The following is a 23,786-nucleotide window of genomic DNA, read 5'->3' on the forward strand; positions in this document are numbered from 1 at the left end:
TTGTTTTCTGTGATTTTGAAAGTGTAAATGATGGAAATAAAATCAAACATTTTTTGACATATTATAAGAATGTCTAATCTGTAATTTGATGCCTTTTGGAGATTTTTCCATCTTTCCTTGGCTTCATTATGCACATTAATACAAATTTTTACCTGGGGTGCCCAAACTTTCGATCCCCACTGTATATATAAATCGTTATAAATACCTTTTGTTCTTTTTTAAAAGTGATCACATGATCTCTATTCTCAGTTGCCTAAGGGGCTTGGAGAGGTGGGAGTGGGGATACTGCAGTACGCTAATCTTCCCAGTGAATGACTGTGCAGGGGGCGTGTCAGCACAAGTTTTATCATTGGAAGACAGGCAGGCTGTTCTCCCAGAAAACTGACCACACTGGGATGAATGTGCTCTCAAGCCTACCAAATTCAGTTTCAAATAGGAAATCTGGGGGACTGGAAGTAACAATAACACAAGTACATGGTATAGCAGGCTCATATCAGGAATAAGAAATGTTGGGGTAACATATTTTTATTGCAACACAAGAAGTCTATTTGATTCCAGAGGCAGTGCCTGTTGCCTGTTTTTCATACCCAGCCAGCCAACACAATTTTATTGTGGTTGAAATAGAAGTGACTATACAACCTTACATACCGATAGAAGAAGTTTGGACACACCTTCTCATTCAAAGAGTTTTCTTTATTTTCATGACTATGAAAATTGTAGATTCACACTAAAGGCATCAAAACTATGAATTAACACATGTGGAAATTATTCATAACAAAAAAGTGTGAAACAACTGAAAATATATTTCATATTCTAGGTTCTTCAAAGTAGCCATCTTTTGCAGCAGACACATTTCTAGAACTGTTAAGAGGAGACTGTGTGAATCAGGCCTTCATGGTAGAATATCTGCTAGGAAACCACTGCTAAAGAAAGGCAACAAGCAGAAGAGACTTGTTTGGGCTAAAGAACACAAGGAATGGACATTAGACCAGTGGAAATCTGTGCTTTGGTCTGATGAGTTAAAACGTGAGATCTTTGGTTCCAAACCCTGTGTCTTTGTGCAACGCAGAAAAGGTGAACGGATGGACTCTACATGCCTGGTTCCCACCGTGAAGCATGGAGGAGGAGGTGTGATGGTGTGGGGGTGCTTTGCTGGTGACACTGTTGGGGATTTAATCAAAATTGAAGGCATACTGAACCAGCATGGCTACCACAGCATCTTGCAGCGGCATGCTATTCTATCCGCTTTGCGTTTAGTTGGACCATCATTTATTTTTCAACAGGACAATGACCCAAAACACACCTCCAGGCTGTGTAAGGGCTATTTGACCAAGAAGGAGAGTGATGGGGTGCTGCGCCAGGTGACTACCTCTTGGAGCTCATCAAGAGAATGCCAAGAGTGTGCCAAGCAGTAATCAAAGCATAAGGTGGCTACTTTGAAGAACCTAGAATATGAAATATATTTTCAGTTGTTTCACACTTTTTTGTTATGTATAATTCCACATGTGTTCATTCATAGTTTTGATGCCTTTAGTGTGAATCTACAATTTTCATAGTCATGAAAATAAAGAAAACTCTTTGAATGAGAAGGTGTGTCCAAACTTTTGGTCTGTACTGTACATGTGTACATACATTGCATCTGCTGTACATTTCAATGAATCTTTGTCAGCCAATGGTACTATTGTCATACACAAATTAGGTTGGTGGCCCCTGTCCATACCCAGAGGTATTAGAGAGCTTCCTGATGAGCAAGCACATATGTCAAGCCATTATCTGCAAATATGTCCCTTAACAACAAAGTTCAGGTCAAGCAAATATTCCTGTTTTCATAAATGGACTTTGGGGATTGAAGATGAGTGGCCCTGGTAGACACTACTGATGCTGCTTATTTTAGGAGGGAATGGTATATAATCTGACATTAAATAGCTCTATTTTTGTAATGCAAAGAAAAATGTATATATACTTTATCAGTAATTTAACAGGAGGCACTGTTCATAAGAAAAAACGATCTGCACATTAAGAACCCCTCTTTTGTAGGGACAGATTGCATAGAATTAAAGGTATGTTCACCAATAATGATCTGAAAATGCTGTTATCTTCTGCACAGGGTGGACTTCCCAGTTTTTGCTCCTCTTGCAGTTAGTGAAGGGTTAGTGACACCCTTAGTGAATATGCTTGCTCATACTTGCATTACTTCAGTACTCATATATAAACTTACAAACCTAGGTCTCCCAGTTTTGAGTTTATATCCATCTATTATTAAGAAAGGACTGAGGCAGGAGGGTCATGCCGTGTGTGGGCTACACATCATTTTTCGACTTCTGAAAAACGACAAAAAAAAATTCGAACATGCTGCATTTTTTAACGTCGTTTTAAAAAATTTCGTTTTTCGGGTTGTAAAAAATTATCGTGTGTGGGCTAAAACGACGTTTTAAACCCGCGCATTCTCAGAAGCAAGTAATGAGACGGGAGCGCTTGTTCTGGTAAAACTACCGTTTACAATGGTGTAAGCACATTCATCATGCTGTAACAGACAGAAAAGCGCGAATCGTCTTTTACTAACAAGGAATCAGCTAAAGCAGCCCAAAGGCGAATAGAACTTCCCCTTTAGAGTGCTGTCGTACGTGTTGTACGTCACCACGCTTTGTTCATCATTTTTTAAAAACAATGGTGTGTGGGCAACGTAGTTTTTAATGATGAAGTTGGAAAAATTTTGTTTTTTGGACATGCTGAAAAACAACGTTTTTTTTTTCATTTCCCGAAAAATGATCGTGTGTACGTGGCAACAGAGTCTGATTCCTAAGCTGGGTATACTCATACCGAAATTTTTCCACATCTTGTTAAATTTCAGTCCGTGTGTATCCATGTCTGTTCAACAGAAGCCAGTCTAATGACCGGCTTCTGTTGAATGATCCTGCTAGAAAACTAGCATTTGATCAGTGCTGTGCAGCCAATGGATGCAGCACTGATCTGTGTATTCTGATGGGAGGAGCCAGCCATTGGCTGGCCTGGACTCCCACGTCATTTCCGGTGCGACGGCGGGACGCTGCGCTCCACGGTGAAGCGCACGCCGAATCTCCGTGGCTTTTCTGGTGTTCCTATCCCCGGACATCGAATATCATCAGCCTGCTGCTGCCCGCGATTTGGACACCCGCTAGTTGAGATCACCGAATGACTCCAGGCACGCATCTGATCACCGATCATCTGCATCTCTCCATTCCGGTTCTGTGCCTACTATCTACCCCTGTTTGTGAGTAGGCATTGCACATGTATACTTATTTTATTTGTATCCTTTATTAAACTTGGGCTTATTGCACTTAGATTAGCGCATCTTGTCCCTTCTTCTCTGATGGGAGGAGCCCCTGCTGTCAGAATATGGCAGGGGAGATCCCTGCATCCACTTGTGTGGATGCTAGGATCTGACAGTTTTTTTCATTTAACCCACTTGATGAACAAATAAAAAAAGAAATGCGTGTAAATCCTGTTTAAGAAAACCGTGGATTTTTTTCCGACTGAATTTTGGCTCAAACTTGTGTTGCATACACACAGTGAACCGCTCCTGCTGTGATTGGACACAGCAGGAACCAATCATCGGGTCTGGCAGACTCCATGTCGGCATCCGGCGATCATTCATGACACAGGTAGAACGGCGATCTGCCTATGTAAACAAGCCAAATCGCCATTCTGTGACAGGGAAATGCAGCGATCTTGTGTTTCTGCTTAGAGATATCTGCCTCTCCACAGTTAAAAAAGAACTCCCTAGGAACACATTTAACCCTTTGATCGCCCCTGATGTTAACCCTTTTTCCTGCCAGTGTCATTAGTAAAAAATTTTGCTCTGATCACTGTATCAGTGTCACTGGTCCCCAAAAAGTGTCACGTAGTGTCCAATATGTTCGCCACAATGTCGCAGTCCCGTTATAATTCGCTGATCACCGCCATTACTAGTAAAAAAATTATATAAGTACGCTTATTGGGTTTTTCTTTTACCAAACATATGTAGCAGAATACATATTGGCCTAAACTGATGAAGAAATTAGATTTAAAACATTTTTTTTAGTGGATATGTTTTATAGCAGAAAGTAAGAAATATTGTTGTTTTTTTTCAAAATTGTCAGTCTCTTTTTTGTTTATAGCGCAACAAATAATAACTGAAGAGGTAATCAAATACCACCAAAAGAAAGCTCTATGTGTGAGAAAAAAAGCACATACATTTTATTTGGATACAGTGTTGCACGACTGCGCAATTGTCAGTTAAACGAATGTGTTGTTTAAAAAAAAATGGCCTGGCCATGAAGGGGGGTAAACTTTCCAGGGCTGAAGTGGTTAAAGGATGATCATTTATTTCTCCCTTGAGTTTAGCTTTAGCTTCCACTCTGGGGTTACTTGCCAAGTTTTATCCACAGCATTATGTCTCGGCTGGTTTATAAAATAAAAAATGTAATGATGTGTAAAGGCCTTCTAGTCTAGTTGTACAATGCTTAGACATTACAAGCTTGGGAAAGCATCTGGAACAAACTGTGTCACTCTTTCTATAATTGCAGATCCCCGCAGTGGTGTTGACTTTGTGCAAGGATGTCTTGTAATTTTCCAGTTTATTAAAATTGCTAGTCTATAAAATAACCTTAGCATTATAGGGATCATATGAAACCCATCTTCATGCCAGTTACCGAAGCTGTAAACTTAAAGATGGTTAGTTTTTTGTTTTTGATTAGTGACGGGTAAACAATATTAAATGCTGTAGTATAATGATCTGTATCCAGAGTGAGGGACATGACATCCTGACCAGGGTGAGCGTCTGTGGCAGTGACGGGGACTGCAGTGCTTAAATATTGGTTGCTTGCAGCAAGAATTGGCAGCGTGCCATACACAGTATTAAAATCCACTCACAGCCACGAAGAAAACTGCAGATAAATAATGCAGTACCCGCCATGTTCCAGGCTTAAATAAACTGATGTGTTTCATTGTAGTGTAGCCAGGGCAGAATAAAGAACTTATTTATTTCTGTAATTATTATTACCCTGTAGTGTGACTGCAATACTATGAGTTAAAGTGGAACTAAACACGCCAATTTAATGGTTTTCGAAAAGAAAGCTCAAGTTAGAAATGTTCAATCAATGTTATTAAATCCTTAATCAAACATTCCAGTGCTGTTTTCTTTCCCATTCTGCCTACTAGCACATGCATAGTGTATGTTACATTACAAACATGCCTCTGGTTATAACTGCCATAGATGCCAGTGTGCTTATGTCAGCTCTCAAGCCCTCAAATGGCTGGTGTCATAGATGATCACATATGCAGCACCATAGCAATTGCAGAGTAAGGTAAGATGATTCAGCTGCAGAAGGATGGGAAGGTTTAGTTCCCATTCATAGAGTGACTAAGGTTGATTAAAGAGTGTTTGGAAATTGAGAGATGCTGAATTCATGAAATATGTCCAAGTTAACACTTGTTGCTTTCAATTAATGAAGGCACAGGGTTTGCCAGAACAATGACTACTGGTACAAAGGGCACCAAAACATTGACATACTGGTACAAGGGGCACCAGAACATGGCATAAGGAGCTTCAGAACAATTATACACTTGTGCAAGGGGCTCCAGAACAATTAAACTCTGTGACAGGGGTCTCCAGAACAGTGATACACTGATATAAGGGCCCCAGAATTATGGCACACTGGTACAAGGGGCTGCAGAACAATAATACACTGGTACAAGGGGCTGCAGAACAATAATACACTGGTGCAAGGGGCTGCAGAATAATAATACACTGGTACAAGAGGCTCCAGAACAATAATACACTGGTACAAGGGGTTCCAGAACAATGAGACACTGGCACAGGAGGCTCCAGAACAATGATACTCTTGCACAAAGAGCTCCAGGGCAATGACACACTGGCACTAGGGGCACTAGAACAATAATACTCTGGAACAGGAGGCTCAAAAACAATAATACTCTGGCACAGGGGGCTCCAGAACAGTTATACACTGGTAAAGGGGGACCCAGAACAGAGATACTCTGGTACAAGGGGCTCCAAAACAATGATACTCTGGGACAGGGGTCTCTAGAACAATGATACACTGGTATATGGGTCTCCAGAACTATGACACATTGGTATAATGGGCACCAGAACTATGACATACTGGTACAAGGGGCTCCAGAACAATGATACGCTGGCACAAGGGGCTCCACAGCAATGATACATTGGAAATGGGGACACCAGAATAATAATACTCTAGTACAAGGGACACCAGAACAATGATTCACTGATACAAGGGACTCCAGAACAATGATACACTGGCACAGGGGTCTCCAGAACAATGATACAAGGAATGCCAGAATAATGATACATTGAGGTTGATTTACTAAAGGCAAATATACTGTGCACTACAAGTGCACTACAGGTGCAGTTGCTCTAGATCCGAGGGGAAGAGTCTAAATGATTGGAAGCTCTGCTGATTTCTATCATCCAATCATGTGTAAGAAAAATGCTGTTTTTTGTTTTCCATGAATGTCTCCCCTTTAGATCTACAGCTACTGCATTTCAAAGTGCACTTGTAGTAAACAGTGGATTTGCCTTTAGTAAATCAACCCCAATGTCACCAGAGGCTCTATAGCAATGCCATGCTTATAATTTGCCACTTGGAGCACCAAGGTGATATGTTTGCAATGGCCGTACTGTCATATACTATATGTTCAATAGTGTTTGCAGGATAGTTGTAGTTATGATCTTGTAAGTTCCCAGAATTTGCTAATTATTTCTGGGCCAGTTTAGTTCAATCAGAGAGGGAATTAATGTACATATGATTGGCAGCTACAGAAGCACAGGCAGTGCTCATGTAAAAACTCCAGCAGACACTGCCCATCTGAAGAGGGTGGCTGCTGTGGGTCAGGTACATACTGTATGCCAACAATTACTTCAGGAACCTGTGTGCCAAAAGACACCACAAAAATGGTACATCAGAGACACCAACATGCCAGAACAATGGAATGCTGACAAAATATATGGTAGAAAAAAATACAGGTAGTTCAGTTGTGCATGTAACAAAATAAATCCACAAACAAATCCAAGACTGTTACTCCAGGGAATGCCTTAATGTTTTTACATAAAAATCAGCGGTTGCTGATCTGTAAAATGATCACAAGAGGGCAGCGCTGCATTAAATATTTTCCCATTGCATTGTTCACATAATGGCCCTTCCGCTTCATTCCCAAGTAGCTTGGCAATGCACTCATAAACGCTGTATGTTATTCCTCGAACACTACTTAGATACATGCATTTGGTCCTTTAATGTAGACATTAAGCAGAGGTCATTTAAACACCAGAAGTGCCAAATGCCTTTCTGTGCAAATCTTTACATACTAAAAGTGGCTGCATTTCATTTTTGACAGATGTACATATACACCCATACCTCCCAATTTTTGGCGATAGATGTACAACTATTACCAAAAATATGTGAGCATAGGACGCACACCCAGCCACGCCTCCTTAACCATTTCAGCCCCGGAAGATTTGGCTGATCAATAACCAGGCCATTTTTTGCGATACCGCACTGCCTCGCTTTATCTGACAATTACGCAGTCGTGCGACGCTGTACCCAAACAAATTTTTTTTCCCACAAATAGCTTTCTTTTGGTGATGTTTGATCACCTCTGCGTTTTTTTTTTTTTGCGCTATAAACAAAAGAAGAGCAACAATAACAATGGTTATTTACGAAAGGTAAATCCATATTACACTACAAGTACAAGTACAAAGTGCACTTGGAAGTGCAGTCGCTGTAGATCCGAGGGGGACATGCAAGAAAATAAAAAACAGCAATTTAGCTTGCAAATGATTGGATGATAAAATCAGCAGAGCTTCCCCTTAATTTAGATCTAACCCTAAGATTTTCAACAACTGCACTTCCAAGTGCACTTTCAGTACAATTTCAAGTGGATTTTGCACTTATAGTGCAAAGTGGGTGTTGCCTTTCGTAAATATCCCCTATATCTTTTACATTTGCTATAATAAATATCCCAATAAAAAAAATAACAATTTCGTCAGTTTAGGCCGATATGTAATCGTCTACATATTTTTGGTTAAAAAAAAATCGCAATAAGCGTATATTGATATGTTTGCGCAAAAGTTATAGCGTCTACAAAATAGGGGATAGATTTATGGCATTTTTATTAGTATTATTTTTTTTACTAGTAAAAAAATCAGCAATTTTTATCAGGACTGCGATATTGCGGCTGACAAATTGGACACTTTTGACGCATTTATGGGACCAGTGACAATTACACAGTGATCAGTGCTATAAAAATGCACTGATTACTGTATAAATGTCACTGGCAGGGAAGGGGTTAACACTAGGGAGCGATCAAGGGGTTAACTGTGTTCCCTAGGTGTGTTCTAACTGTGGGAGGATGGGACTAACTAGATTAGGAGTGAGATCGGTGTTCATAGTTAGTATGAACACCTGTCTCCTCTCCACTGAGAGAACCAGGATCTGTGGGCCTAATCCACAAAAGGGATACGCCGGCGTATCTAATGATACGCCGTCGTATCCCTGTTTCTATCTATGGAACTGATCCACAGAATCAGTTTCACATAGATAGGCAGAAGATCCGACATGTGTAAGGGACTTACACTGTCGGATCTTAGGATACAGTACCGCAGCCGCCACTGGGGGCATTTCTCGTCGAAATGCCGCTTCGGGTATGCAAATTAGCACTTACGGAGATCCACAAAGCTTTTAAGCTTCGTTTTTTCTCTGTAAGTATTAGTTTGCCGTCGCAATATTAGGGCTGCTTTTACAAGGCCTAAACTGTTTACACCTTGTAAAAGTAGACCCTTCTATCCCGCGTCGCTGTCATTTTTTTTTTCCCGCCGTAACTCGTTTTTTTTTGTTTACGCCTGTCGCGATTCTCAAAATCCGGCGCAACGTAAAACCGCGCAAAGCACGTCGGGAAAATGACGTCGGGAGCATGCGCAGTACGTCCGGCGCGGGAGCGCGCCTAATTTAAATGGGACTCGCCCCATTAAATTAGGAACGCCTTGCGCCGGACGGATTTAAGTTACACCGCTCAAAATTTCTAGGTAAGTGCTTTGTGGATCGGGCACTTGGGTAGAGATTTTGCGGCGGTGTAACTTAAATGGCAAAAGTTACGTTGCGCCGGGTTTTTGTGGATTAGGCCCTGTGTGTTTACACACAGATATATTTCAGTGTTGTCTTTGTGAAGCAGATGTAGGTTTCTATGGTCATTTTTCCTTCTGCAAGGCCCCAGGTTGTAAGAAAGGAGGTGAACAGCCAAGCTTTTTACTTTGTCTTTCACTGTATCCCCATTCACCTCCACCAAAACATGTTTTTCTTTCCTCTGGGTCCATCCAATCTTTGGCCTCTTGCACATGGGAGTAACAAACTGTGATTTTTTTTACTGATCTGAAATGAGATGCATTGTTGTCTATGGGACATGGCACACAGCAGAATAAAGATCAGCAAGTACTGAGCAGTAAAACAAAAATAGAACATTTTTTATTTGAGTGCAGCCATTTATAGAAACATACTCACATACGCATGTTTACTTGTCCTTAAGCACACAAGCATCACAAGTTCTAGGGTAAACAGTAAATTATGACACCCATGTGCAATCAGGGCTGTCTTAATTGCATCATGGGCCCCTGGGCAAAGTAATGCACTGGAGCCCCTACCATTTACACATTTACTTTCAAGAAATAAAGTATAAATAGTTGATAGAATTAAACATACCTATTTATCGGTATATAACATGCACAGGCGTGTAACACGCACCTTTATTTTAAGAGCGAAGTTTCAGGAAAAAAATATGTTTTTTAAATAAAGAACTTTAAAGCAAAATAAGGGTCAGTGTCCATCAATACAGCTTGATCAATGCCCATCTGCAGCCTCAAAATTGCCCATCAATGCAGCTTGATCAATGCCCATCTGCAGCCTCAAAATTGCCCATCAATGCAGCTTGATCAATGCCCATATGTAGATTCACAATTGCTCATCAATGCAGCTCGATCAATGCCCATCTGCAGCCTCCACATGGCCATGAATGCAGCCTGATCAATACCCATCTCAGGGAGGGGGGCGGGATGAGTGCAGTCAGATTACATACAGCAAGAATCTCCTGTTTACTCGGTGGCCTCTTTAATACAAAGTCCCGCCTTCTGGACCGGCTTCTATAATAGACAGAACATTGGTCCAATGCCGGCCCAGGAGACAGGACTTCCTATTACAGAGGCCGCTGAGTAAACAGGAGATTCTCACTGTATATAATCTGACGGCTCTCGTCCCGCCCCCCTCCCTGTTCTCTCCGAGCCAAATTGTAGTATCAGCATATAACACGCCCACAATATTTGCAACCAGTTTGCAGGGTGAAAAAGTGAGTGTTACCCCAATAAATACAGTGTATTCATTAGTACTTTCAATAAAATCGATTTTACAAAAGGAAAACATTCCATAGATCAACTAGTCAACACAAAGGGCACAGTACAGGGGGGGATGCAGAAGGGTACAGTACAGGGGGGTTCAGGAGGGCACAACATTGGGATCAGAAGGGCACAGTATAGGTTACAGGACACGACCATATCGGGACAGTTTAGTAAAAAGCATGACTGTCCCAGCAAATCCAGGACAGTTGGCAAGTATGATGTAATGCAAGATTTTTGTGGGCCCCCTTGTACCTGGGGCCCCTGGGCAGTGCCCAGGAGTGCCCTTGCATTAAGATGGCCCTGTGTGCAATAGGCCTTTGTCAGTTTGCTGTCCCAAACGAAGGAGGCCAACACTGTGAGACTTGCACATGGCCCTTAGATAGAGAAAGCAACACAGATAATAATATAATGCAAACATTTTGATATTTCCAATTCATACAATATTCAATAGATCCAAATTATACATACTCCTGTGGGCTTTTTCAGTGAGGCAGTACAAAGAGCCACACCAGAAACAATCATTTAATATGAAAACACCTAAAAAATGTAATTAAAATGGGAACAAAATAGGAATTTTATATTTCGTAAAGAACAATTATATTCCATGTTTTCTTCCAGGAAATAATAAAAAATTAAACCTAAGTGGTCACAATGGGCAACTTTTTGTTTTCTGTTTTTAGCTTTGTCTATGATATTTCAACAAGCTAAATTGTAAGTTATCCCAAATTGCATAAATTCCTTTTTCTGGATAAGTTCACCTAGAATGAAGAAAAGTAATAATTGTGTGCACGGTGGTGAAAAACAAACATAGGGGATCTCAGATTATGCCTGATCTGACCTCCAGAGTTTCTTGCCCATAAACATATGTGAGTACGGCAATCCCATGGCTGTAATTTCAGTGCCTCTGTATTCAGGGAAAGAAATATTACATGTATTTTTGCAGTATTTGTCTTGAAATACATAAATATTTCATTATCCAGTATGGTACTGTATTATTATTAGTTTTGTCATTTTTCCAGTGCAGTAGAGAGGTAATTGGGGCAGTACAGGCAGGCTCTCTGCATTCAGTTGGGACACTGTGCCGTTGTTTTGCTGGGCAGTTCAATTTTTCATAGTTCACTCACAGCTAAATAATGCAGGAATGTATAATTCAGCAAAATCATCACGAAAAGTATGCAAAGAAAGTTTCGTAACAAAAGAAGTAGCATATTTCAAAAGTATTTAGCCTTATCCCCCTGCATTTCCCAATATAATACTCTTCCATGTGCAAGACATGCCTTAGCACCAAGGGTAGTTGATCTAAGGAATATCCAATTGCCTCCCGTGGGATCAGGAAGGAGTTTTTTTCCCCGTTGGAGCCAATTGGACCATGCTTTATCAGGTTTTTTTTCTGCCTTCCTCTGGATCAACTGTGGGTATAGGTTTGTATTTATGGAGGGTTTTTTATTTTTTCTGTTGGCTGAACTAGATGAAGTTGTGTGTTTTTTTAACCTGACTAGCTGTTTATGTCAAGTTACAATAAAACTATAAGTCAAAATTATTACAATTATGTAGCACTGACCTATTATGTAGTAAATTACAAGGGGCATAGGAAAGTATACAATGGCTAAGTGGTTAGCCCTTCAACCTATCACTAGAGTCGTCAGTTCAAATCCGAACCATGGCACTACCTGCCTGCAGTCTGCATGTTCTCCCTGTGCTTGTATGAATTTCCTCACTCCAAAGACATGCTGAATGGTCAATTGGCTTAAATTTCTATTTGTTACTGCCCATGTGTGGGCTAATAGTGTAATGCTATGTCACAGTCTACTAGTACATTCTGAAACAAAAACCAAGAGTGTCATCTAGAGAAAGCCACTTCCATATAACCACTTGCCGACCGCTGCATGTCGATATATGCCGGCATAATGGCAGCGGTGGGCAAATGAGCGTACCTTTAATTTGCCGTGTAGCGGGCATGTACTCCGTGAGCATGATCGCGGCCCCGTGAACTCGATGTTCACAAGGCAGACATGACAGGGATCTACTGCTCCCTGTCATCAGGAGAAATTATCGCTATCATGTCAGTGGTAGCCCATCCTCCCCACAGTAAGAATCACTCCCTAGGACACACTTAACCCCTTGTGTTTAACCCTTTCCCTGCCAGTGTCATTTACACAGTAATCATTGCATTTTTATAGCACTGTATAACTGACAATGGTCCCAAAATAGTGTCCGATGTGTCCGCCATAATGTCGCAATCTGCAGATCACCGACAATACTAGTAAAAAAAATAAATAAATAATAAAAATGCCATAAATCTGTCCCCTATTTTGTAGACGCTATAACTTTTGCACAAACCGTTCAATATACGCTTTGCAATTGCGATTTTTTTACCAAAAATATGTAGAAGAATACATATCGGCCTAAACTGAGGGAAAAAAATGTTTTATATATTTTTTGGGGATATTTATTATAGCAAAAAGTAAAAAAAGTTTTGTTTGTTTTTGTTTATAGGTGATCAAATACCACCAAAAGAAAGCTCTATTTGTAGGAAAAAAAGGATGTAAATTTTGTTTGGGTGCAATGTCGCACGACCGTGCAATTGTCAGTTAAAGTATACACAGGGCCGTATCGTAAAAAGTAAAGTCAGGAAGGGGGTAAATTCTTCCGGGGCTGAAGTGGTTAAATGTAAAGCAATAGCCCAGACATCACTTAGGCAAGGCAGCTGAAGACCCCAGTACTATCCACCCAAAACAAAAGCGCACAATTTTTTCTTCACCATAGCAGAAAATAAAACAAATAAATGTTAAAAATAACAAAAAAACTGCAAAGGGGTGACTGAGAGACAAGGAAATATTCAACAAAAAGCTACAAAGGGGTAGCAGAGAGACAAGAAAGTAGGCACACTTACTGCTGATACAGAAATTGTAAGGCCCCTTTCACACAGGCGTCTCCGTTGGACAGACTCCGCTTGCTTAGCAGGGACCACTCCGCTGATCCACTCACTGTGCCAGACCCAGTCCTGCTCTCCTCTATGGGGTGATTGGGTGAAAACGGACCGCCTGTCTGTTTTCATCTGATCCTATCCAACCCGCCAGACAGATGGAAAATAGGACCACCTGTATTTTGTAGACAGGATCAGGTCGGATAGCGGCAGATGTCAGCGGACATGTCACTGCTGACATCCACCGCTTCATAGGGGTGAATGGAGGCTCCGATCAGGTCTGCCTGAAAAACTGATAGGTGGACCTGATTGGACAGCCCATGTGAAAGGGGCCTAAGATGTACAGTTAGGTCAATGGAACTGTGAACACAAGGGTATGTAGCTCAACATGCCGCAATTTACAGTATAGTAATGTTTAGCACTGTACAGGCACTCCCAGAGTTAAAAACATCCAACTGAGGGAGACAACAGGAAGTGATTTGGTGCCCAGCTGCAGAGTGATGAGCTGAGAGAAACACAGTATGCTGCAGGAAGAGGATAAGAGTCTGTGCCAATGGATGTGTGGTCGGTCAGCGGCGTCACTCTCCTCTCTGCTCTCCGGAGGCACACTGTTAAGGTTGTGAGAGTAGGGCGTAGGTGAAGGACAGCTGAGGGCTGCCTCATGAGAAGGTGCATTGCATCCCGTATGCTGTTAATCATCTGTACCTAAACACCTCAGCCCCTGCAGTTGTTGTCTTCCTCTCCACCCTTTCCAGAAAAAAACATTTCTCCCAGGCTCCCTCACCCTCCACTGACAACACTCCTTGACCATCTTGCTCCCTCACTGATAAACATCCTGGCCACTAAGCCACCCTAATGACAACACATTGCTCTCTGCATACTTCCCAACCATCCCATAATTTCATTGAAAACCCAACATCCCTCAGATCCAGGCTAAATCCAGGTAGCCCAGTGTCGGAAGGAGTTGGAGCTGGCACTGGACTCCACTAATCCCTCCGCTCCGATCTGGATCTGACCCCTATGCTGTGCAGCTGGCTCTCCTCTTCTCCCTTCCACTGACTGCGCGGCACAGGGAATCTCCTGTGTCTGGCACCCAGCGCCCCCCGCCACCACTCTAATTTCCACCCCCTTTGTGTCTCCCTCACCACTCCGATCCCCCTGTGTGCCCACTAATGCAGTATTGATGGCTTTCCTCTCCCTCCTGCCAGCTGCAGCTGCTGTGGGACACAGGAGGATTGGGTCCAGGATGAAGAGCAATATGTCATATTTGCCGGCCCCTCCCTTTCCTGAATGAATACATAGAGCGGTACCGATAACTCCTATGTTCCTTCATAACCGTTTACTATGCTTCAGTTTGTGAATGAACAAAAGCCTCTGTACAGAACCCTCTGTTCGTTAACTGTTCAGTGCAGTTGAAGCTGCAGAAAAAGGGACTAAGGAATCTCTATGCCCAGTCCCTTTCTCTGTCTCAAAAATGAGACTGCTTAGACACATGGTACTTCACCGAAGCCTGACATTAGCGTTGTTAAAAATGTAAAAAAAAAAAGGGTGTGTTTACACTTTGGTCTGAAGTGTGATCAACATTTGACAGGCGATAAAGAGGTGTTGAATCGCCTCTTCACCTACCTGCTTTAACCTCTTCAGCCCCTTACTAGCATGCTGCAACCGCGTGTGTTGCACACAGGTTTGGGGCACTTGCAGAGCAATGCCATTCACTTGAATGGGTCACGTTCCATAGAGGGTGAAGCTGTGAAGCAAAGCATTGTGGACGCAGTATGTTTAAACCCCCAGGTGCTGCCTCTGTAGCTAGAGGGGGTAGTGGTAGAGGCACACAGGGGATGCCAGATTGTCCCCTTCCGGCCATCATAATTTAACCACACTCACTTTTAAAACACACCCACTTTTTGCTGCAGCGCATTACGCTCGCCACAGGTCAATCTCCCCCTAAATGTCTGTCATTCTCATGTTCATATGGTTGAAGACTACTAAAGTGTTAACTGTGTAACCAGTAGGTTACAGTGGGAATTTTTTATCCCTTTATTTTAAATCATCCTGTACTCCTATATTGTCCATATCTTTGCTCTGCCAAACTTTAGAAATAATAAATCAAGACAATAAATATTAATTTCTGTCCTGCACTCAAGTGTGATCTACCACCAGATGGAGCTTGAAGCATACTTGCTTCTGCAGCTCAGGTAAATATTTCACCTCTTATATAATATTTTCCTCATTTAACAGAACTGATTTATAGAAATAGATGAGACTTCTTAGTTTAGTATACTGTAGGTCTGCTTTAATACCTTAGCTTTTTGGATATTGAGCAGAAGAAAGCAAAGTTCATATATATTTACTAGAAAACAGATTTTCAACTTCTTGAGTGAGTGAGTGAAAAACTTGTATAGCACTACAAATGCGAACTGAATCGCCTCAAGGCGCTTGGTATCCATGTCCTTCTATTTATTGCCTTCAGAATAGGTGGGTCTTGAGTTTTTTTCTAAGGCCTGGTGATTCACTTCTGTTCGGATATTGGTTGGTAATGCGTTCCACAGTCGAGGTCCTTGGACTGCAAATCTTTGTTCTCCTTTGGTCTTGTAGCAGGCCTTGGGTATTTGAAGTAGATTTTGGTTGGTAGATCGGAGTACGCGATTGGGATTGTGGCCTTTTATTTTATCACATAAATATTGGGGTGCGCTTCCTTGTACACATTTGTGCGTCAGGCAGAGGGCCTTAAATGTGATCCGGTCTTTTACGGGCAACCAGTGGAGGGACCTGAGGGAGTGATTGATTCCCAGGGTTTTTTTCCTGTTACAACTCGTGCCGCCGTATTCTGGACGACTTGTAGATGAGCAACCTGGTATTTTGGGAGTCCGAGGTATAGTGGACTGTGGACCTTGGTGGCTGGTGAAACCTGTGGGAGAAAGGAGGTAGGAGGAAGGAGGAAGAAGTGGGAGACTGGATGATTGTAGGGCGCAGCCGCGGTCTGTCCTATTTGCCTATGCTTAAAAGTCAGCCACTCAGGTGGCAATAGAGGCAGAAAAGTGGCTGCGGTCAGGTGCTGTTTAGGGTAAGGGAGGGCTGGGAGTGCCGGGAGAGGGGAACATAGACTGGACGGATCCGAGGATATCAGTGGAGCTGGATACTGGATGCTGGGCTGGAAGCTGGGATCCTGCCTGCCTGGAGCTAAAACACACGTCCTACTCCTAGAACATGCTGCCGTAGTGAGCTCCTGTTGCTATCCCAATCCCTTCAGTAAGATGCATGGGAGTACCCAGTACAATAATTATATAAATGGTAGAATTGTGGTTAAAACATTTGATTTCAAATGGAAGCCAACTACTGAAAGATTTTTTTATATCTTAAATTACACAGACATGTACTTTTATATTTTATAAGTGTGCATCTTCTAATGGCTAAAACAAATTAACCAGGCTTAAAGTTTTCACCTCTGCCAACCCGCTGGTGATATTATAATGAGGCTGTTCCATACTTATAGTCTTAACCGCTTGCCGACCAGCCGCCGGCGGCAGGTCGGCTCGGCTGAGCGAGATCACGTAATATTATGTCATCTCGCGAATCAGCCAATAGGGGGGCGGGCGCGATCACCGCCGGGCACCCGCGATCGCTCGTTACAGAGCGAGAACCGGGAGCTGTGTGTGTAAACACACAGCTCCCAGTCCTGTCAGTGGGAGAAATGCCTGATCATCTTTTCATTCAATGTATGAACAGCGATCAGTCATTTCCCCAAGTCAGTCCCACCCCCCTTCATTTAGAACACACACAGGAAACATAATTAACCCCTTCCTCGCCCCTAGTGTTAACCCCTTCCCTGCCAGTGACATTTTTATAGTAATCAATGCATTTTTATAGCACTGATCGCTATAAAAATGCCAATGGTCCCAAAAATGTGTCAAAAGTGTCCGCCATAAGGTCGCAGTACTGATAAAAATCGCTGATCGCCGCCATTACTAGTAAAAAAAAAATATTAATAAAAATGCCATAAAACTATGCCCTATTTTGTAGACGCTATAACTTTTGCGCAAACCAATCAATAAACGCTTATTGTAAAAAAAAAAATTACGAAAAATATGTAGAAGAATACGTATCGGCCTAAACTGAGGAAAAAAATATTTTTTTTATATATATTTTGGGGATAGTTATAACAGCAAAAAGTAAAAAATATTTTTTTTTTTCAAAATTGTCGCTCTATTTTTGTTTATAGCTTAAAAAATAAAAACCACAGAGGTGATCAAATACCACCAACAGAAAGCTCTATTTATGGGGAAAAAAGGATGCAAATTTTGTTTGGGAGCCACGTCGCACGACCGCGCAATTGTCAGTTAAAGCGACGCAGTGCCGAATCGCAAAAAGTGGCCCGGTCATTGACCAGCAATATGGTCCGGGGCTGAAGTGGTTAATGGGTGTAGGAAATTTTTATCCATATTCTTAAGTGAATTGAAAATGTGTAAATGTGCCAGATTGACCAATCCATGAATCAATTCTATCATCACTGTTGTATTCAGATATCATGTTATTTTGAGAGCCTTTTTAGTGCCTATCATGTATATTGTGTGTATTTTTTGCAGTGCTTTGCTGTGCGCTCTTTGGGCTGGGTAGAAATGGCAGAAGAGGACCTAGCTCCAGGGAAAAGCAGTGTTGCAGTGAACAATTGTATTAGACAGCTGTCCTACGGCAAGAACGACATCAGAGACACAGTCGGCATTTGGGGTGAGGTACGTACAGAACATTTTCTATATCCTAAAATTCTAATTCTAAAATAAGAAAATCATTCATGTATAACAGTTTTTTTTATCATGTTGTCATGTTAATTACAACCAATAATTTTTCTTTGTTTTCATAGAGATTCTAACATTTTATCAAGTTCTTTGTTTTCAAATAGCCGTGCACCACTTGCAGCAACTCATAGCAACTAATGAGAATTATTCTCAAATAGTAGTAACACCATTTGCAGTAACTCATAACAATTAATGAGAAGTCTTCTTTCACACATTTTAGTGAGATTATTATTTATTATTATACAGAATTTATATAGCGCCAACAGTTTATGCAGCGCTTTACAACTTGAGGGCTTGAGGGTAAACAGTACAAATACAATACAATACAATACAGTAGGAATCAGAGGGCCCTGCTACTTAGAGCTTACAATCTAAGAGGGAGTACTGGAAAAGCGATACTGGCAGTGGGTGAATGCGCTGCACACCCCAAATGGTTATGGGGGGGGGGGTTTGTATTGCAGCAAGGAATACTGATGTTTAATTGTAATTAATTGTCAAAATTACACAGTAAAAACATATACATAATATTACAACCGCAAAGATACATATACAATAATATAGCATGATGATCTTGTATTAGAATAAAACTAAAAAAAATACTAAAAACAATCTAAGAGTTCCAGGTCAAGAGATACAAGTAATAACTGTGGGGGATTATGAAATAAAATTTAATCTGACTGTTACTTACTGTACATTAAATGACACCACTCTGAACATCATAAATGCTTTTATATAAGCCTAGCCCATGTGGGGTTATACATAAATCAAGGAATCTGACATTTGCACTCAAATTACTTTTTTCTGACTGCAAGTGAATCTTCCTGGTCCATGTGTGTTAAATGACTGATGGATTAACTATTAGTGAATGTTTGGTGAAAGTCACTTATTACTTTATTAATATGCCGGTTTGCTCTGGTTCACACTGGTGCGGCTTTGGTGTGATTTTAAAGCCACACCAGAAATCTATGCAAGTCGCAATGAAATTGGCAAAAAGTGCAGGACCTCTTTCAATGTCGCTGCAAATTGAGTCGTGGCAATTTGAACTGATCCATTTGCCGACAATGGGGTGCAACTTATTGATGGGAAGCACCACACACTAAGACAGCTATGGAATGTTCCATAGGAGCTGTTTCTGAGGATGGGAGATGTGTCCCCTTCAGGCACAAAGCGGCATATGTTGGAAGGCAATATGTTTTATTTTATAATGTAAGATGTTTTTGAATATTAAATCTGGTTACACCTAGCCTTGTCACTCTTGGGGGCAATGCCATTTAGCAGGTTACCCATTATAGCGAAAAAAAGGGTCACACGTATCCCCTGGCAAGGGAGTATGGGATAAGAAAGCTTGGCTTCAAACCACCTGGTGCAATAAAGATTGGAGTGCCTGATTATCATGACTGCAAACAAAAGCTTCAAAAATCCACTGCTGCTAAGATGACTGATTGCCTGAGTTACAGAAGATCAAAGACCAGCTGTCACTGAAGATTTGACCTGAGTCAAATAGCGGTGATTTATGAACAAATGCTGCCTCTAGTGGTCACTACAGCATGCACATAACCACCCATTATTTATTTCACCTGTAATGCGATTTGGAATTGTCAAATTGCATGACAAATCGCATCGGTGTGAAGTGTCCTAGTGTTTGTATCAGGTTAAGATCATGTTTTAAAGTAGTGTTTGTCAACACCATCTCTCAGGTACTGCCAACTGCTTGTGTTTTCAGGTTTTCTTTCACTGCAATAAATCAGGAGACATGATCCATGAACCTGGTGCATCTAGTTCCTGTGTGGGGCTTTTGGTGCTGAAAAAATAGGAAGAAAAGTGTTTTCCCTATGCTTTAGCTACTGTCCTTATTCTAACCCTTACAGTGCAGCAAAAACTCAATGTAAGGTATCATATATGTAAAAGGGAATGTTGCGTTAGAGCAGCCTTTCTCAACCAGTGTGCCGCGGCACACTGGTGTGCCGTCAGAGGTTCTCAGGTGTGCCGCGGGGTCAGTGGAGAGAAGGCTGTCAGATGAGCCTGATCTCCTGCCGAACTGTGAGAAGCTCTATCGGCTTCAAAAGTGAAAGTAAAGTGCAGAGAAGTGTGCTGTGCTCTCTGCTCCCCCCTAGAGTGCAGTACCCGGCTGAATGAGGAATCTGGAAAGGTACTGAGCTAGAAGCTAGATTCATTTTAAAATGGCTTTATACATGTGTTTGTGTGTGTCTGCACATGTGAGTGTCTGTCTGTATGTATGTGTGTGTATGTATGTTTGTGTGTGTATGCATGTGTGTATGCGTGTGTAAGCATGTGTCTGTATGTATGTGTGCATGTTACTTTTTATCCTGACACCCCCCCCCCCATTCCTGTACCATCAGAATGGCTTTTGTAGGGCTTGTTTGATAGCAGCAAGGACTGCTGCTCCTCTGAAAAGCAATCCATGCACAGATCACTTTTCAGAGGCATTTGACAGGTGGTAAAGAGGCATTATGTTGCCTCTTTACTACCTGTTATAAGCCCGTAAATGCAGCATCACTACACCGCAACCGTGCAATGCAATGCGGGGTAGTTGCAGTGCAGCCCCATTCACCCTCGGTATACCTTCAGTTGCAGGCACAGCATGTGAACACCCTCAGCTGCTGCCTCTGCAGCTAAAGGTGGAGAAGTTAGGGGTGGTAAAAAAACAGCTCAACCATGTGGTTTTACCGCCCCTATGACATGTGAACAAGCCCTTGGTTCACATCTGTGTAGCTGCATGTAGGGCAGTCCATTCATTTCCATACCCACAAAATGGAGGGAAACAAGTCCCCAAACTTTTTTTTTAAATTGCACTGCAGCAAAAGCACCCCATGTTTTCCAATGTGTAGGGGTACTATTAAGAATTAATGGTACCCCTAAAGAGCAGAGCATTTGTCTGTGTGTCAGGAATGAGCACGATTTTGCGCGTGTTCTGCGACACACCGTAATGTGAACCAAGCCTTGGACTGGGGTGCCTCAAGACTGAAAATACTTTTTAAGGGTGCCCCGACTGGAAAAAGGTTGAGAAACACTGCGTTAGAGTACCATTCATTCCTAATGGCACCCCAAAGCACCTTATCTGTGAACCTGCATGAGTTGTGGTTTGCTGTGTTGCAAAAAATGCCGCAGGACAGTTTTTCCTCTACATTTCTGAGCATTGCCAGTCTATTCAGATCACTGGGCAGCACAACACAAGTTAACTCACGTACGTCAAAGCAATGCCCCAGTTTGAATGGTCCCTAAATATAACATTAATCCTTGATGCTAAAAATAGCATAGCACCTTAACCACTTGCCGACCAGTCGCCGTCATTATACTGCGGCAGGTCGGCACAATCCGGCAAAATGTCGTAGCTGTACGTCATCCAGGCGCCCGCTGCACTACGGGGGTGCCAATGCTCGTGATCGGCGGTCGCGATGACCGCCGGCACGAAAGGCACAACAGGGACATGTGTGTAAACACACACATCCCAGTTCTTTGAGGAGAGGTTGTGAGTTCTTACGATCTCTCATCTCCTATAGTCAGTCCTATCCCCCCACAGTTAGAACACACAATAGGGAACACAGTTAACCCCTTGATCGCCCCTAGTGTTAACCCCTTCCCTGCCAGTGACATTTTTCCAGCAATCAGTGCATTGTCCCAAAAAATGTGTCAAAAGTGTCCGATATGTCCGCCATAATGTCGCAGTTCTGATAAAAATCGTCGCCATTACTAGTAAAAAAGAATAATAATAATAAAAATGTCATAAATCTATCCTCTATTTTGTAAACTCTATAACTTTTGCGCAATCTGATCATTATATGCTTTTTTTGGAATTTTTACTACCAAACATATGTAGAAGAATACATATTTGCCTAAACTGAGGAAAAAATGCTTTTTTAAAAAAAAAACAATTGGGGCTATTTATTACAGCAAAAAATACAAAATATTGTGTTTTTTTTAAATTGTCGCCCTTTTTTTGTTTATAGCGCAAAAAATAAAACCGCAAAGATGATCAGATACCACCAAAAGAAAGCTCTATTTGTGAGAAAAAAGGACGTTAATCTTGTTTGGGTACTGAGTCGCACGACCGCGCAATTGTCAGTTAAAGCGACGCAGTGCTGTATCGCAAAAAATGGCCTGGTCATCGAGCAGCCAATTCTTCCGGGGCTGAAGTGGTTAAAGCGGGATTCCGGGCATAGTTTTTTTTTTTGCAATCCACAATACATTACATTCAATATTCTTTTATAATTAGCAAAAAAACACGATCGGTACATAAAACAGTGTAAACACTTACCTGATATCTTCTCAGCGATCTTGTGGCCGTTTCTATGTTAGCTGTGGGCATGAGAAGCCCAGTTCCTGTGTCTTCCTGGATTTCCCTACTGAAATCCCATGCTGGGATTTTTAGGCACAGTAATGCCCAGAGACTCCTGGGAAATGAGTGTCATCATTTCCCAGGAGGCAATGGGGAACCACCGCGGACTAGGAACTAGGCAGATTACGAAATATGCCTAGTAACAGACATATACAAGTGAGTAAAAAATGTTTTTTTAAGAATTTTTATTTTTACATTAAAGGCAATCTGTTAATAAAAAGTTTGCTTTTAGGGTGGAACTCTGCTTTAAGTAGCCCAAAACACTAAACTGCATCTGCATTACACATACCATATACTGTATCAGGTGTAGTCGCACTGGAGCCAAGATAATTTAACATTGAAAACTACCTGTGAATGATGCAAGCACTAAACTGTGTATAAGAAATCTGTGTCCTGTAGTGATGTGGAGGGGGAAGCTCTGAGTGCATCGAGGGGCACAGAAAATGGACACTCTCAGAAGCATCAATTCAGTATTTCAGTGGAAGATTTCTTTTGAATGGATCGGTGCTTAGTGGCACAGTTAGTGACAAAGGTAAGTATTTAACTTCTTCTTTTACAGGTAGACTTTTCTGAGAATTTTGTCCTGGCAGGCTTAGGAATTTAGGCATTAGTATTGGGGATAGGGAGAGATTACTGCATGTGAAGGCATTATATTATAGTAATAGTAGGTGTTTTTTTTTTGGATAAGTCATAGTGGTCCTTACATTTTTTTATTTTGTCCTCTGCCTGAAAACTACTCAATACTCTCAGCTTTCAGTACAATGATATCACAGAAACGTACCATTCTTGTGTAAAAAAAAACTCAGCCTCGCGGCTCATTGAGAATCAAGAGTACGCGTCTTTGGTCACAGTGCCATTATATTTTAATGTACATATTCAATAGTATCTCTAATGTATCACCTTGTTGTAGATGCTGTTGATATGTACTAACCTCCACTGCAATGTTACCATGAAATATTAATTACGTGCTGCAGGCTGGCATCTCTATATATATCTCTCCTGAGATTTCAGTTCAAAAAGACACAGCCAACGTGCAGTCTAACCACACATCGAGGTCACTCAGGAAGAAAGTTACTACAGTGTGGCTGGGAGATTTACATGGTTACATAAAAAAATAAAAATAAAATATTGAAAACTATAACCTGCCACACCACTTTTAGCTTTACTTGTTTTGGTTTGCGATCCCAAGGTATCATTGTCATTGATATTACAGTGAATCTGTGTTTTGTCCATGCAGGGCAAAACAACAGGTTCACTTTATTGCAGACTTTTGCA

The 23,786-nt window shown here is 41.6% G+C and overlaps 1 protein-coding gene across 6 annotated transcripts in view; it reads left to right on the forward strand.

The window, feature by feature from the left end:
• APBB2 (amyloid beta precursor protein binding family B member 2) overlaps positions 1 to 23,786 on the forward strand; it is a 478,208-nt gene that overhangs the window by 308,308 nt on the left and 146,114 nt on the right. For all 6 annotated transcript variants that reach the window (XM_040335050.1, XM_040335048.1, XM_040335053.1 and 3 more), the window contains one exon: positions 17,945 to 18,091. In XM_040335050.1, the coding sequence (XP_040190984.1) occupies positions 17,945 to 18,091 (147 nt within the window). The remainder of the gene's footprint in view (positions 1 to 17,944; positions 18,092 to 23,786) is intronic.

Source organism: Rana temporaria, chromosome 1, assembly GCF_905171775.1.
Source record: "Rana temporaria chromosome 1, aRanTem1.1, whole genome shotgun sequence".
NCBI lineage: Eukaryota > Metazoa > Chordata > Amphibia > Anura > Ranidae > Rana > Rana temporaria.